The sequence below is a fragment of the Macrobrachium nipponense genome, chromosome 38 (assembly GCF_015104395.2).
Source record: "Macrobrachium nipponense isolate FS-2020 chromosome 38, ASM1510439v2, whole genome shotgun sequence".
Classification (NCBI taxonomy): Eukaryota; Metazoa; Arthropoda; class Malacostraca; order Decapoda; family Palaemonidae; genus Macrobrachium; species Macrobrachium nipponense.
Genome location: NC_061098.1, coordinates 42700414 through 42713840, shown reverse-complemented (window position 1 = coordinate 42713840; position 13427 = coordinate 42700414). Strand labels below are relative to the sequence as shown.

The window sequence follows — 13427 nt, the reverse complement described above, 5'->3', positions numbered from 1 at the left end:
CCTTATTTAGGGGTAGAGTAGATTGTCGTCACAGACAACCCGTAGTTATTACTTAGGCTAGACCTACATTACTCCATTAAGTTAGTACACTTAGCATCTCCAACCTATAAGTTAGGTATGTCACTGTAGTTAGCTGTATCGCTGCTCAAAACTTCAAGTTAGAGTAGGAGAACTAGGTAGTCGAGACGATCAACTTATTTAAGCCAAGACTTCACAGCCCGAAAGGGACGTGAATGCCTTCTTAACAGGGGGAGCTGCTACGTTTATTGAACGCCTCCCGCCTTCCCAGCAGTTTTTTATTAATTGTAGTTATTAAAGAAGCAGCCAAGCCTTCTCCTAAAGCAACTGATGTTGGGAGAGAGCATATCGTAGGAAGGCTAGGAGAATTTCCGGTCTGACGGAGCTTATGGGAAGATAGGCAAGTCACAAAAGTAGCTAGGCCTCGAGCTGGATTTTAGGGACTTCTACAATAAGACCTATTTTCCTTCCCAATTTGCTGGTTTGTTGTGTACGCTTTCAGGTAGTGCCGAGGCGGTATATGGAAGCCCCGTGATTCCAAGAGAACCAGTATCTCTCTCAGTCGACTGCAGTTCGTGACCTCGGACGGATGTCCAGCCAGCCAGCCTCCCACACTTAAGCCTAAGGGCGTACTGGCGCGCCCGGGCCCCAGACCTGAGACAAAGCCAGGTCACATTTCTACAAAGATCCACTGAACATGGCATCCAGGTACGTCTAAAGTGTAAACTCCAAACCAGCACCTTTTACTACCATACGACTCTTGCTAATTTCATTTTCAAGTCTCACTTTTATCCCATCCTACATCAAAAGCCCTTTGTCCTCATCGGGCCACGTGCGTCCCCTTGAGACTTGTTAAAGACTAAGTCTTCAGTGCATACCTCAGTGAACCCATTAGGGTTCCTTTGCCAGTGTTAGAAAACTGAATATCCGTAACTTGTGCAAGAAGTCATTTTTCTTTTATCTTGTGTAATCTGGGATCCTTTTCCAGATTCCCTGAGCCACATGTCAAGTCTGTCTGCCCGCAAGTGTTGCATTACCGCAAGATTTCGAAACCAGCTTTATCCCGTGAATCTCATTTTACGCCAGCTATCATTCACTTGAGAGATATTATTAGTCCATGTGGGGACCAGTTGCATTTACTTTTCTCCAGGCCAATACGAGCCTCTTGTAAATAAATAGCTGTAAAGTATTTAGCTGAGTTTCTGGCGACCTTTCCTCTAGAGTAAATGTTCACTTTAAATTCTTTCTTATGGTAAGTTCAAGCAATTCACATTGTTCTCCCTCAACTATTTCTGTTTACGTATCGGAGCCTCTTTCAAGGCTGGGCTCATACGTAACAATATATATATATATATATATTATATATATATATATATATATATATATATATATATATATATATATATATATATATATAATAGTCAATGTTTGTTTTTGACATGGTATATTTACCCATATGTTTTTGCGGTATAGAAATCCGCACCGCTTGACCGATGGTAGACTAAATTTGGCACCTGACCCAACTCATATTAACAGGTAGTTTTCCAACCTATTCCCCCATCCCCCTCCTGTGACTATCCATTCCTCAACCTCCAAATTATGCTCCTTATCTCTTCAGTCCCCTTCCACTTACGCAGACCAGTCTCATTTTGTCTTTTACTCTCTACAATCCACGAATCTTCCAAATAGATTCCAGAAACTCCAGACCATACTCATGAACAATGGCATTTTCTGTCAACTACCTTTTCTAATTAGATTTCATATCGTCTCCAAAACCCAAGAACACATGGCCCTATCTATGTAGGTTCTCCTAAAACCTTAGCTATCACTATCATTGTTTGATATATATACACACACACACACACATATATATATATAAATATATATATATTATATATATATATATATATATATATATATCTATATATATATATATATATATATATATATATATATATATATATATATATATATATATATATACATACGCATTAAGCTACAAATGTCCTTTAATATCAATTGCTCTACCTCGGAATGAATATATTTTCATATATGTCAACCGAAGGGGAATTTTTTAGTTGATAAGAAATTCCTCTTCGGTTAACACATATGAAAATATATCCATTCCGAGTTAGATTGAATAGATACTAAAAGACATTGTAGTTTAATGCGTGTATATGAATTACGGTATGCTATAAAATTCACACACTCACGCATATATATATATATATATATATATATATATATATATATATATATATATATATATATATATATATATGTATATATATATATATATATATATATATATATATATATATATATATATGTATATATGTGTGTGTGTGTGTGTGTGTGTAAAGGTAAATGTCACGAAGGAAAGTGGAGCAACAGAGTGGTGCCAGGCCTTTCGACTTACTTTCCTCTACTTAGGAGACTGCTAAGTAAAGGACATTAAGTTGAAAGGCCTAACACCACTTCATTGTTTCACTTTCCTTTGTGGCATTTGTTTTATAAATAGGTATTCATCGCGTTCCATATTTTCGTGATTCAGACATATATATATATATATATATATATATATATATATATATATATATATATATATATATATATATATAATATATATACATGCTTAAAAAATCACAGTAGATTCACGTGACTTCATAAATAAGCGAATCCCACAGGAAAATGATAGTCAGAAATCCAAGCGCTTTCGTCTTTACTAAGACATGTCAAGGAGCTGGGATTCGCTTACTCATGAAGTCACGTGCATCTACTGTGATTTTTTAAGCATAATGGAAACCACACGTAACTTCTACGCCATATATATATATATATATATATATATATATATATATATATATATATATATATATATATATATATATATATATATATATATATATATATATATATATATATATATATATATATATATATATTCATATATATATACATATATATATATATATATATATATATATATATATATATATATATATATATATATATATATATATATATATATATATATATATATATATATATATACATATATATATATATATATATATATATATATATATATATATATATATATATATATATATATATATATATATATATATATTAGAGAATGTTTGTGTGTGACTTTGTATATTTACCCATATGTTTTTGCGATATAGAAATCCGCACTGCTTGACCGATGTAGACTACATTTGGCACTGACCCAACTTTACACTATAAGGTAGTTTCCAACCCTCCGTGGACTATCCATTCCTCAACCCTCCAAATTATGCTCCTTATCTCTTCAGTCCCTTCCACTTACACAGACCAGTCTTATTTTGTCTTTTACCTTCTACAATCAACGAATCTCCCAAATAGATTCCAGAAACTCCAGACCCACACTCATGAACAATGGCATTTTCTGTCAACTACCATTTTACCAATTAAATTTCGTATCGTCTCCAAACCCACGAACGCATGGCCCTATGTAGGTTCTCCTAAAACCGTAGCTATCACTATCATTGTTTTGATTATATATATATATATATATATATATATATATATATATATATATATATATATATATATATATATATATATATATATATATATATATATATATATATATATATATATATATATATATATATATATACGCATTAAGCTACCAATTGTCCTTTAATATCTAATTTGCTCTACCTCGGAATGGATATATTTTCATATATGTTAACCGAAGGGAAATTTTTTAGTGATGAAGAAATTCCCCTTCGGTTAAACGCATTTGAAAATATATTCATTCCAAGTTAGATTGAATTAGATACTAAAGGACATTTGTAGTTTAATGTGTGTATATGAATTACGGTAATGTGTTAAAACTCACACATGCGCACATATATATATATATATATATATATATATATATTATATATATATATATATATATATATATATATATATATATAGATATATAGATATATATATATATATATATATATATATATATATATATATATATATATATATATATATATATTCTGCCTATCATTTTCCCGTGGTATTAGCATTTATAATGAAGTCACGTGTATCTACTGTGATTTATAAGCATACATACATATATTCTATATATATATATATATATATATATATATATATATATATATATATATATATATATATATATATATACAGTGCATTGTGGGTGCATGTGTGTGTAAAATAAGTACTTTCAAGACAAATTTTATCTTTTCTAACCTCACTGTGGGAGCGTTTTTGTATTTTCGAGTGCATCCTTTTAAGAGTAACAAAATAACATCAAAAGTGTTAAACTGATACTCATAATATTCTTGTTGCTGTCAATATATACATACATAACATACACATTAAATCCCACGTCTTGTCACATGATTTTCACCTTTATCATATCGTCTTTTCTAGTGATATTATAACAGTAGACAGAAATTGAACAAGTGACACACCGGATGGGAAAACATGTTAAGTCAACAAGTGTAATCAGCTAACTCAGTTTGTGCATATAGCGGATTGGTGCTTAGCGACTGCATAAGTATAAATGGCTACAAATATACTTCAGTCGTTTCTGGGTAGGCATAGGAAAGTTTTAACTTATCTAACCTATTAGAAAGCTCTTGTATCCTTAGTATCATTTCTTTGTGACTGGGACTTCATTTAACAGAGAGAGGATGTCACTGGAGCCGATGTTACCGCGGCGGAGATCCAAGGACTGACGCCTGGTACAGTTTACGAGTTCCTAATCCAATCACACAACGCTCAGGGAAGGTCTAACTACACCTCTTCAAGTGCTCAGATTCCAGTGCCAGGTAAGACGCACAGAAGCATCTTCAAGAGAAATATCCTTCCAATAACAACTGGAATAATTTTCTACTTTAACATCCGCATTATGTTTGTTTTCCTCTACTCTCGAACCTGTTAATTCTACCCTCGTAACTTAACTGCACCGTAGGCATTACTTAAGGTTATTTGCAGCGTCCCTTTGGTCCCTAGCTAAAACTATTTCGTTCTTTTTTCTGTGCTTCTGTTCATATTCCCATTCTTCCATCTTACTTTCCACTCTGTCTAACAATTATTTCACAGTGCAACTGGGAGGTTTTCCTACCGTTATACCTCTAAAACCTTTTCGCTGTCAATTTCCTTTTCAGCGCTGTATAGCATCATAGGTCCCAGCACTTGGCCAGATTCTATATTCCTTCCTTCCTTCTGAATTCTACCTTGAGTGTTCTTTCCGAATTCCTAATTTTTTTCTTCCTGAGATACATCAGTTTATTCCCTCACTTCCTGTTTTATCCTGATTACTAACATTTCCCTTCACAAAAAACGAGATTCTAATTCCTCCTCCATGGGTAAGCCCCAGATTCTTTTTCCTTTCTGCTGAACATTCCTTGAAGAATAAAAATCTGATTATTTCCATCCCTGCAGGAGTTGTAAAAGAAGTTGCCAGCAGCAGCAGCAGCAGCAACAACAGTCAGCCGGGTGTTCCTCTCCTGACAATGTTCCTTACGTCTCTGACTGGCGCAGCCTTGCTGGTTCTGAATATCAGCATCATCGTCTGCTTCGTAAAGCGCTTCGTTCTGAAGAGGAACACTTCAGGTAAATGTTGCTAAGTCTCCCTTGTAATTTCAGAAATCATTGTTTGAAACAGAGAAAGGCGTATCCACTTAGTGTCTATTTCTGTATGCTACATGATTCACTAAATGGGTAATATTGCTGGTATGTTAATGCCGCCACTAACGCTCAGTTCTACCTGCACAGGTATGCCTGCACAGTTGTCTTGAGCAGGCAAAACTGAACCCACTAATATTCAGTTTTGCCTGCACAGACTTAATACCGCCACTATCGCTTAATTCTACCGGCGCAGGTATGCCTGCACATTCGGCCTGAGCAGGCAAAACTGAACCCTCCAAACTTTCAGTTTTGCATGACAGGCTTCACTGCGCAGGTATAACTGAACATTAGTGGGTTCACAGGTCGACTGTGCAGGCATAACTGCACAAGTATAAATGAGCATTAGTACCGGCCTTTAGTTATATGTTATAAAGTTATTAGGTTGTATGTTATAAAGTAATAAACAAAAACACATTGAAATTTTCCTACTAATCTCTGAGTATGTTGCAAAATATAGGGAAAAAATCCATGTCACAATTGCTTTTGATTCTTTTCACTATCATGAGTTTTGGTGTTACCCAAAAGATATAACAAAGGAAAATGCCTCTATGATGGGAGAAGAGAGCAACTACCTTGAATCATCATCATGAGCCTACAAACATCTCTATTTGGTTATTTATCGTATTTACCTTGCGATCCTATGAACATACGCTTTATAAGCCTGCATGCCACATGTCATCTCAACTTTATTCTGTAGTATATGATCACTTTAGAAAGATCTTGCTTTTTATTCAACTGAGAAAGCAGTATGATAAAGAATTTGGTCTTAGAACTGCGATTGACTATTTGAAAGAATAGTTACGACAAAGAAAGAAGTACATTAAAAATTGAGTGTATTTCTCTTCTGGGAGTTTGGAATTAAATCTTACTCTGAGGTTTCTTTCCTGGGTAGTGACCCCCACAAAGTTCGAGGGTCGATATCTACGCCTAATATTTCTTGTGGGTCATTATCTTATTGATATGCACAGTCTTTTGTTCATGTTTTTACAGTCATCTCCAACGGGCTTGTGCTTAACACGCCGTAAAGGTGGATACATACCGGGTTAAAACCCTTGGGGTCAATGTCAAAGGAAGATCCACTCTAAGTAATGAATCTTCTTGTAACGCTTACAATCACAGTGGCGTCTCTCCTGATAAGCACTCTATCCCATTAAAAGAGAGAATCCAGAATGGTAAATATGTGCAGTTCATAAGCAAGCATAATTCTGTCATGCTTTATTCTCTTAGTTACTGAATGTGTTTATGAAATCCTATCTTTAAATAACATAACCAAACTAATGAACAAAATATGTGAGCTAATGATTGACCAGTCATTTCACTACTTCTTCTGGGGCATCCTCATATAAAACAGCTGTTTCTGAAGCTTATGGGCCTGTTTGGACACCTGGCTCGGACCTTGAGACCGGAAGAACTGGAAGTATAGACTCTATATCATCTCAAGTGCATTATCAAGTAAGAAACTGACTGAAGTTGCCATATTAGTCATGAATAGCTACATTTCTCCAAGCTTTTACATCAGAATTTCGTTTCAGCCTAAGCTAATTCAACTGATTTTACTCTGAAGATGGAAATAAATCTACTTTTTCTTTATATTTAGAAAAGGGATAGTATTATAGATTGCTCAAATATATAATCATTACTATAAGCTGGTTATTTGTGATTGATCATTTATCATTCTTGTTTTATGCTTAACTTTTCTTCATATATTTCCTTTAGTTCATTAGTCAGTCTCCAATGGGTGAAGAAGAAAGAAGATTCTCCTCAACAACTCACAGTCTCATGACAGAACTATCAGAGTATCAGAAACAGGAAGAAACTCCTCTAACAACAATACCAACTTCTGATTACTTCATCAGCACAGCCAGTCCTCTTAGTAATTACAGAAGTGACTTGATCAATGAAGGATTGAATTTAGCAGCACGAAAATCCCAGTCTTCAAAATCTCTGACCAATTTTAATGAATTCATGACACCAGGAGAATCACAACATGGTCTAGATGACAACATTTTTAGAAGGATGAAGGTAAGGGTTCAGTCTCCAGACATCCCTGATGTGTGCCCCAAAAGCCCCACATTATGCCCTTCATTGACTCGTCTGCAGAGTTGTGAAAGGATAGTGAGTCAACTTGATGATAATGAAGACAGAATCTCTTTGTCGTCAAATCATAGTGACTCCTCTTACAAAGGCATTCAGGGACAAGGTATTTTGGGCTCGATCTCACACACCTAAAAGAAAACGTGTATCAAGGCAACGCAAGATGCCCTGCAGCTATTCATAAGTCAGAAAGATTAACGTCTTCTTGTCACGATACAGAAGAGAAGCCATAGCTATAAACCATGCTCAGGCCCTTCTTTTTCCAACCAAATTTGTTGCTCTAAACTCACGTCACAGGTCATATACCATGGTCAGCACACATTCAGCAACAACAGAAAGAGGAACAGAAACGTGAGCATTTGCAGCATTTACAACAGCAACGACAAATGTCCACAGCAACACTGCCCTCAACTAGATCATCAACGGCAATCCACAGAAAATACGCTGGATCATCATCAAATCATTCATCAGTGGTCTGACCACCACTACCAAGAACGTCAACAGAATGTACCATCAGAAATGATCCTGCTCATCATCATTATCATAATCAAGATCAGCATTGCCATCTCCTGCACTCAGAAACATCATCACCATGTGCAACAGCAACATTTAGGACACCATCATCACGCTGGAGTAAGTGAAGCCCCAGATAATCATCACCAGCATCGAGAACCCTCAATGAAATTTAAAGTTTCCAGAAAGGCAGCCTTTCAACCACAAGAGAACACGACGCGCCATGTTGTCCAACAATCAGAAACCACCATGTTTAATCAACAATTCCTGCTGTCATCAGTCCTCAGTTCCATCTCCATCAGCCTAAATATGAAGAATACCCCCCAACTGCACAATGAAGCAGCCTGCCCAATACCAATATCTAGGGCATCAAGTCCCTGCCGTCCCACAGCAAATATTTCATAGTTTGCCTCGTAAAATGCGACGGTATCATTCTGAAGACCTAAAGTCTCCTAAAACTTCACAGAGTCACCTCACTCCACAAAGATCATCAACTCCTCAACTCTATCACATGATGGCCTCCACAGAGCCTTACAAGCAATCCAATAACCCATTCACAAAGTGAGCACAGTTATTTAACACCGTCTGCACAAGGGATTACCAGTTTTCATAAAGATTCGGTTTGCTGAACACTCCTTCAGTTACAGAGAGAAACCCTGTTCAGTATTCCAGAGTGCAACCATCAGCTTTTTTACTATAACGGGATATGACCTATGATAATAATGGTTTATGGTAACTTTTGAAAACTACCCTAGGTAAGTAATATGACTTTATGTATATATCATCAAGATTCTTTCCTCTTTCTATTACTTCATTAAGATTTTATTCATATGTCTTATTTTTTCTTTTCATATAATGGCCATACTTTCAGAGCATTAGCTTCATATTAGACTCAATTCTTCCTTGTGATTATAGCTATCAGATGATCCTATTGTGATATTCACACATTTACCCAATGAGAATCCTTTTTGTGTAGGGACACAAAACGCTCAAGATCAATTGCAGCTTTCCATTGAATGAAAGGGATATAAGTTAAAGTAGCAAATCTGAGGAAGAAAACAGCAGAAATAGAAAGATGTGCCATAAGGACTTAAAGATATGCATCTAAAAACGGCAATGTGAGTAAGAACTTTGGCCATGATTCATTTCACCATAAAATTTCACCATAATGTCTCATAAAAACTAAGGGCATTTGAAACCATGACACTACCATGACGTTCTGCAGTTTTTACATTAATGAATGAAAAAAGACTCGGAACAAATGTTTTCATTTTCAGCAGAGGCTTTCATACTTTAAACTGTATTTGAGCTGTAAAGATATTATGGTTTCAGCTGGCCTGAACTATCTTTAGCAAATTTATTTAATGGAGAACATTAACAATTTTCCAACAAGAGCAGAATAAATGAACCCTTCTGGGATGACTTATGAAAAAATAACCTAAACTTTGGGAGCTAGTGTTCAGGGCAGTTTCCTCCCTTGGAATCCTTCCAAAAAATGGAAAAATACCATTTGGGTCTATATATACTACATCCATAAAACGTCAGGGTTTGGAGTAAACAACTTTATTCCACAGATTAAAATGATCAGTCTACTTAGTTTAGACTCAGTAAAACAGGAATGATGCATATTGGGCACCTCACTGCTGAGCTTATTGTTAAACACCTCATCTACTCACACATCAGTACATTTTAATGTAGCTGATCACTCTATACTTTGCCTCACGCAATATCCACATTAAGCAAAACACAGTGTGTTAAGTCTACACAGAAATGAGAACATGTGTGAGTAGCCCAGTTCATGTTCTTGAGTTGTATCAGAGTGTTGCTTTGATGGTCAAATGTATTCATTTTCAACTGAAGCATAAGTATCTAAGGCCACAGTCTCAGTGGGCAATAATTATCAGTATTAAATCATATTTACTCCTTCTCCCAAGATTCCTGTTAAAATACATGCACTGTGGACATTAAATCAGGTTTTTACTTTTATTATGGGTAAGTCACAAACTATTTTTTTTGTTTTTTATGTTAACAAACTAATCATTCAAAGGACAAATGCAGTGTGTTTTGTAACACCTTAGAAATAAAGTGAATAATAGTGCAAAGTAATTACCAGAACTATGGGCTGCCTCATTTATAACTTGCTAACAACCAGAATTTAAAGTATGTTAAAACTCTTATGCCACGACAATCTGCGGACAACTATAAAACAGTCCCTCCCTAATGCTGAGGCATTAGAATTGCAAACAAATCACAAAAGACGTCTTTCTATTATGTTTCTGTATCTTGGCTATGTCAATGAAAGACAGTCCGAAATATCATCAGTCAAATCTGAACTGCAATGGATCATCTAAAAGTTGTTATGCCAGCCACAACTTTACCATTAGAACACTTCATGGCACTCGCATTCAAAACTGGTCCCTTGGAAATCTGGATACCTATTTCTAATGTAAGTTTTCACCCTCCCTTGCCCCAGGAATGGCACTGTATTTTAGTAGCATGGTTTCTGGAATCCTGGAGTAAGTCTGTTGTCTGCTTCAATTTGAGAAACCAAAGTTTCTTTACATGATACAATGCCATACTGCCAAGAGGCCAGTAATATTATCATAAAACAGTGAATATTGCAGTAATATCACACGAAACTAAGTTCTAGATTTTGGTCAACATCCCAAACTTATGTTAGAATAAAGATCAACAGAAACGTTATGTCAAACAAGCGACAGTTACTGAGAACAATAACTGTATGAAAATTTAACGTATATAGAAATGACGGTCAGAATCCATGCAAAAGATCAACAAAAATATAAAACAATGGTCAAAATAGCTGACGCAACACATCGTCTGGGGTAAAAGATCCTCAAGGAAAGTCTCCTATACTGAAGGCCAGAGAGTTGCCATGGTTTTGACAGAGAAAGCCAAGATGAAAGAATAAAGATGGGACAACCTTTTTTTGGTAAAATGCCAGACATCCGCACCCTCCTCTGAAGCTTCCCATACACACCAAGAGGAAGACAAAAATTAAGGCAGAAAAGTCTGCTCTAAGTGTACAATGCGCACGCTAACTCTAATCCAAAGAAGTAGAATACCAAGGTACAAAGCTATGGCACTACCCAAGACTAACCTGTTAGAACCAATAAGAGCTTTACAGGAAGGTGTCACGATTAAAAGTGCTTTTATAGACTTGAAAGTCGACCTCACAATTTTTGAAATTACATCCACATACAACATTTTGGGAATTTTTTTATCTAGTTGTATATCTTGTTTTCTAGAAAAAATCATATATATATATATATAGTATATATATATATAATATATATATATATATATATATATATATATATATATATGTATATATATATACAATATATATATATATATATATATATATATATATATATATATATATATATGTATATATATATTTATATATGTATATGTATATGTATATATATATATATATATATATATCTATATATATATATATATATATCTATATATAGATATACCCTATATAATATATAATATATCTATATATATATATATTGATATATATATCTATATTTTATATAAATATATATATATATAATCTATATATCTATATATATATATATACTTATCTATATATCATATATATGCATATATATATTCTATATATCTATATCTATCTATATATATATCTATATATCTATACCATATCTATATATCATAATCTATATAGATATCTATATATATATATATATACTATCCTATATATCTATCTATCATATACATAATATAATGTATGTATATATGCACTATATATATATATATCTATATCATCTATCTCTCTATCTCTATCTATATATATATATATATTAGCTACTCTCTATATCTCTATATCTATATCTATATCTCATATATATGCTATCTATCTCTCGGATATATACTATATCATCTCTACTATATCTATATATCTATATAATACTCCCATACATCTATAGATATATATATATATATATCTCGTCTATATCTCATATATCTATATCTATATCTATATATATATATATATCTATATATATATATATATATATATATATATATATATATATGCACGGCGAGCGTGTGTGTGCGGATCTAGAACGGGAAAGCAAATCAAATTTTTTTTTTTTGGCTAATCTGAATCTTTTCCCATCCAATTGCCTACGATAACTAGATCATTTTAGTTCAAAAATGGTTCAGAACTCAATGGGGGGGGGGGGAGTGTCAAAGGGGGGGGGGGAACGCCATTCAGAGACGACTTAGCTTTGTATCCAAAGGGAGTAGATTGAATGAAGTTGGAATTAATCTGAAAAGTCAAAAGGTTTTATTCTCCTTTAAGGATATTGCATCTTTCTTAAGGAAAGTAGAAGAAAACTGCACACAAAAAAAGAGAGCACTTTATAATGATTTTGAAGAGAATTACACTAAAAAGCTATGCAGCTTTATAAGGAAAAGTAGAAACAAAACTGCACACAAAAAAGAGATGCAGCTTTATAATGATGTTGAACAGAATTACACATAAAAAGGATATGCAGCTTTATAAGGAAAGTAGAACAAACTGCACACAAAAAAGATGAGCAGCTTTATAATTGAATGTTGAACAGATTACACATAAAAAGGATATGCAGCTTATAAGGAAAGTAGCAAAAAAAACTGCACCAAAAAAGAGAATGCAGTTTTATAATGGGATTGTTGAAAACTACACATAAAAAAAGATTGCAGTTTATAAGGAAAGTAGAACAAAACTACAAAAAAAAAGAAAAAAAGAGATGCAGCTTTATAATGAAGTTAGAACAGAACTATACACAAAAACGAAAACCAATGGAGCTAAATAATGAAGGTTAGAACACAACAGGTCACCAACAGTATATTATTTTGTTAGTATTTGTTTTGATAATACTATTGTTCTCACCAGACATGTAGACAGATTATAGATGAAAACAAAGTCTATCTTCAAACAGTGGGAGGAAGATGAATATGGTTCAGTTAAACTAAAAATGGTAAATTTACAAGGACAGAGACATGATTCATCAAAGAAACTAGAAAAACAGTCTTTTATACACTTTTACACAGATATGGAA

General features: G+C 33.9%; 1 protein-coding gene across 1 annotated transcript in view; it reads left to right on the top strand.

Moving 5' to 3' along the window:
• The window catches only part of LOC135209485 (uncharacterized), a 79695-nt gene extending 71398 nt beyond the window's left edge, over window positions 1-8297 (top strand). Inside the window, exons 3-7 of the mRNA XM_064242140.1 lie at window positions 4718-4862; window positions 5479-5649; window positions 7076-7176; window positions 7441-7924; window positions 8116-8297. Coding sequence (XP_064098210.1) covers window positions 4718-4862; window positions 5479-5649; window positions 7076-7176; window positions 7441-7924; window positions 8116-8297 — 1083 coding nt within the window. The remainder of the gene's footprint in view (window positions 1-4717; window positions 4863-5478; window positions 5650-7075; window positions 7177-7440; window positions 7925-8115) is intronic.
• Window positions 8298-13427: the final 5130 nt, after the last annotated feature.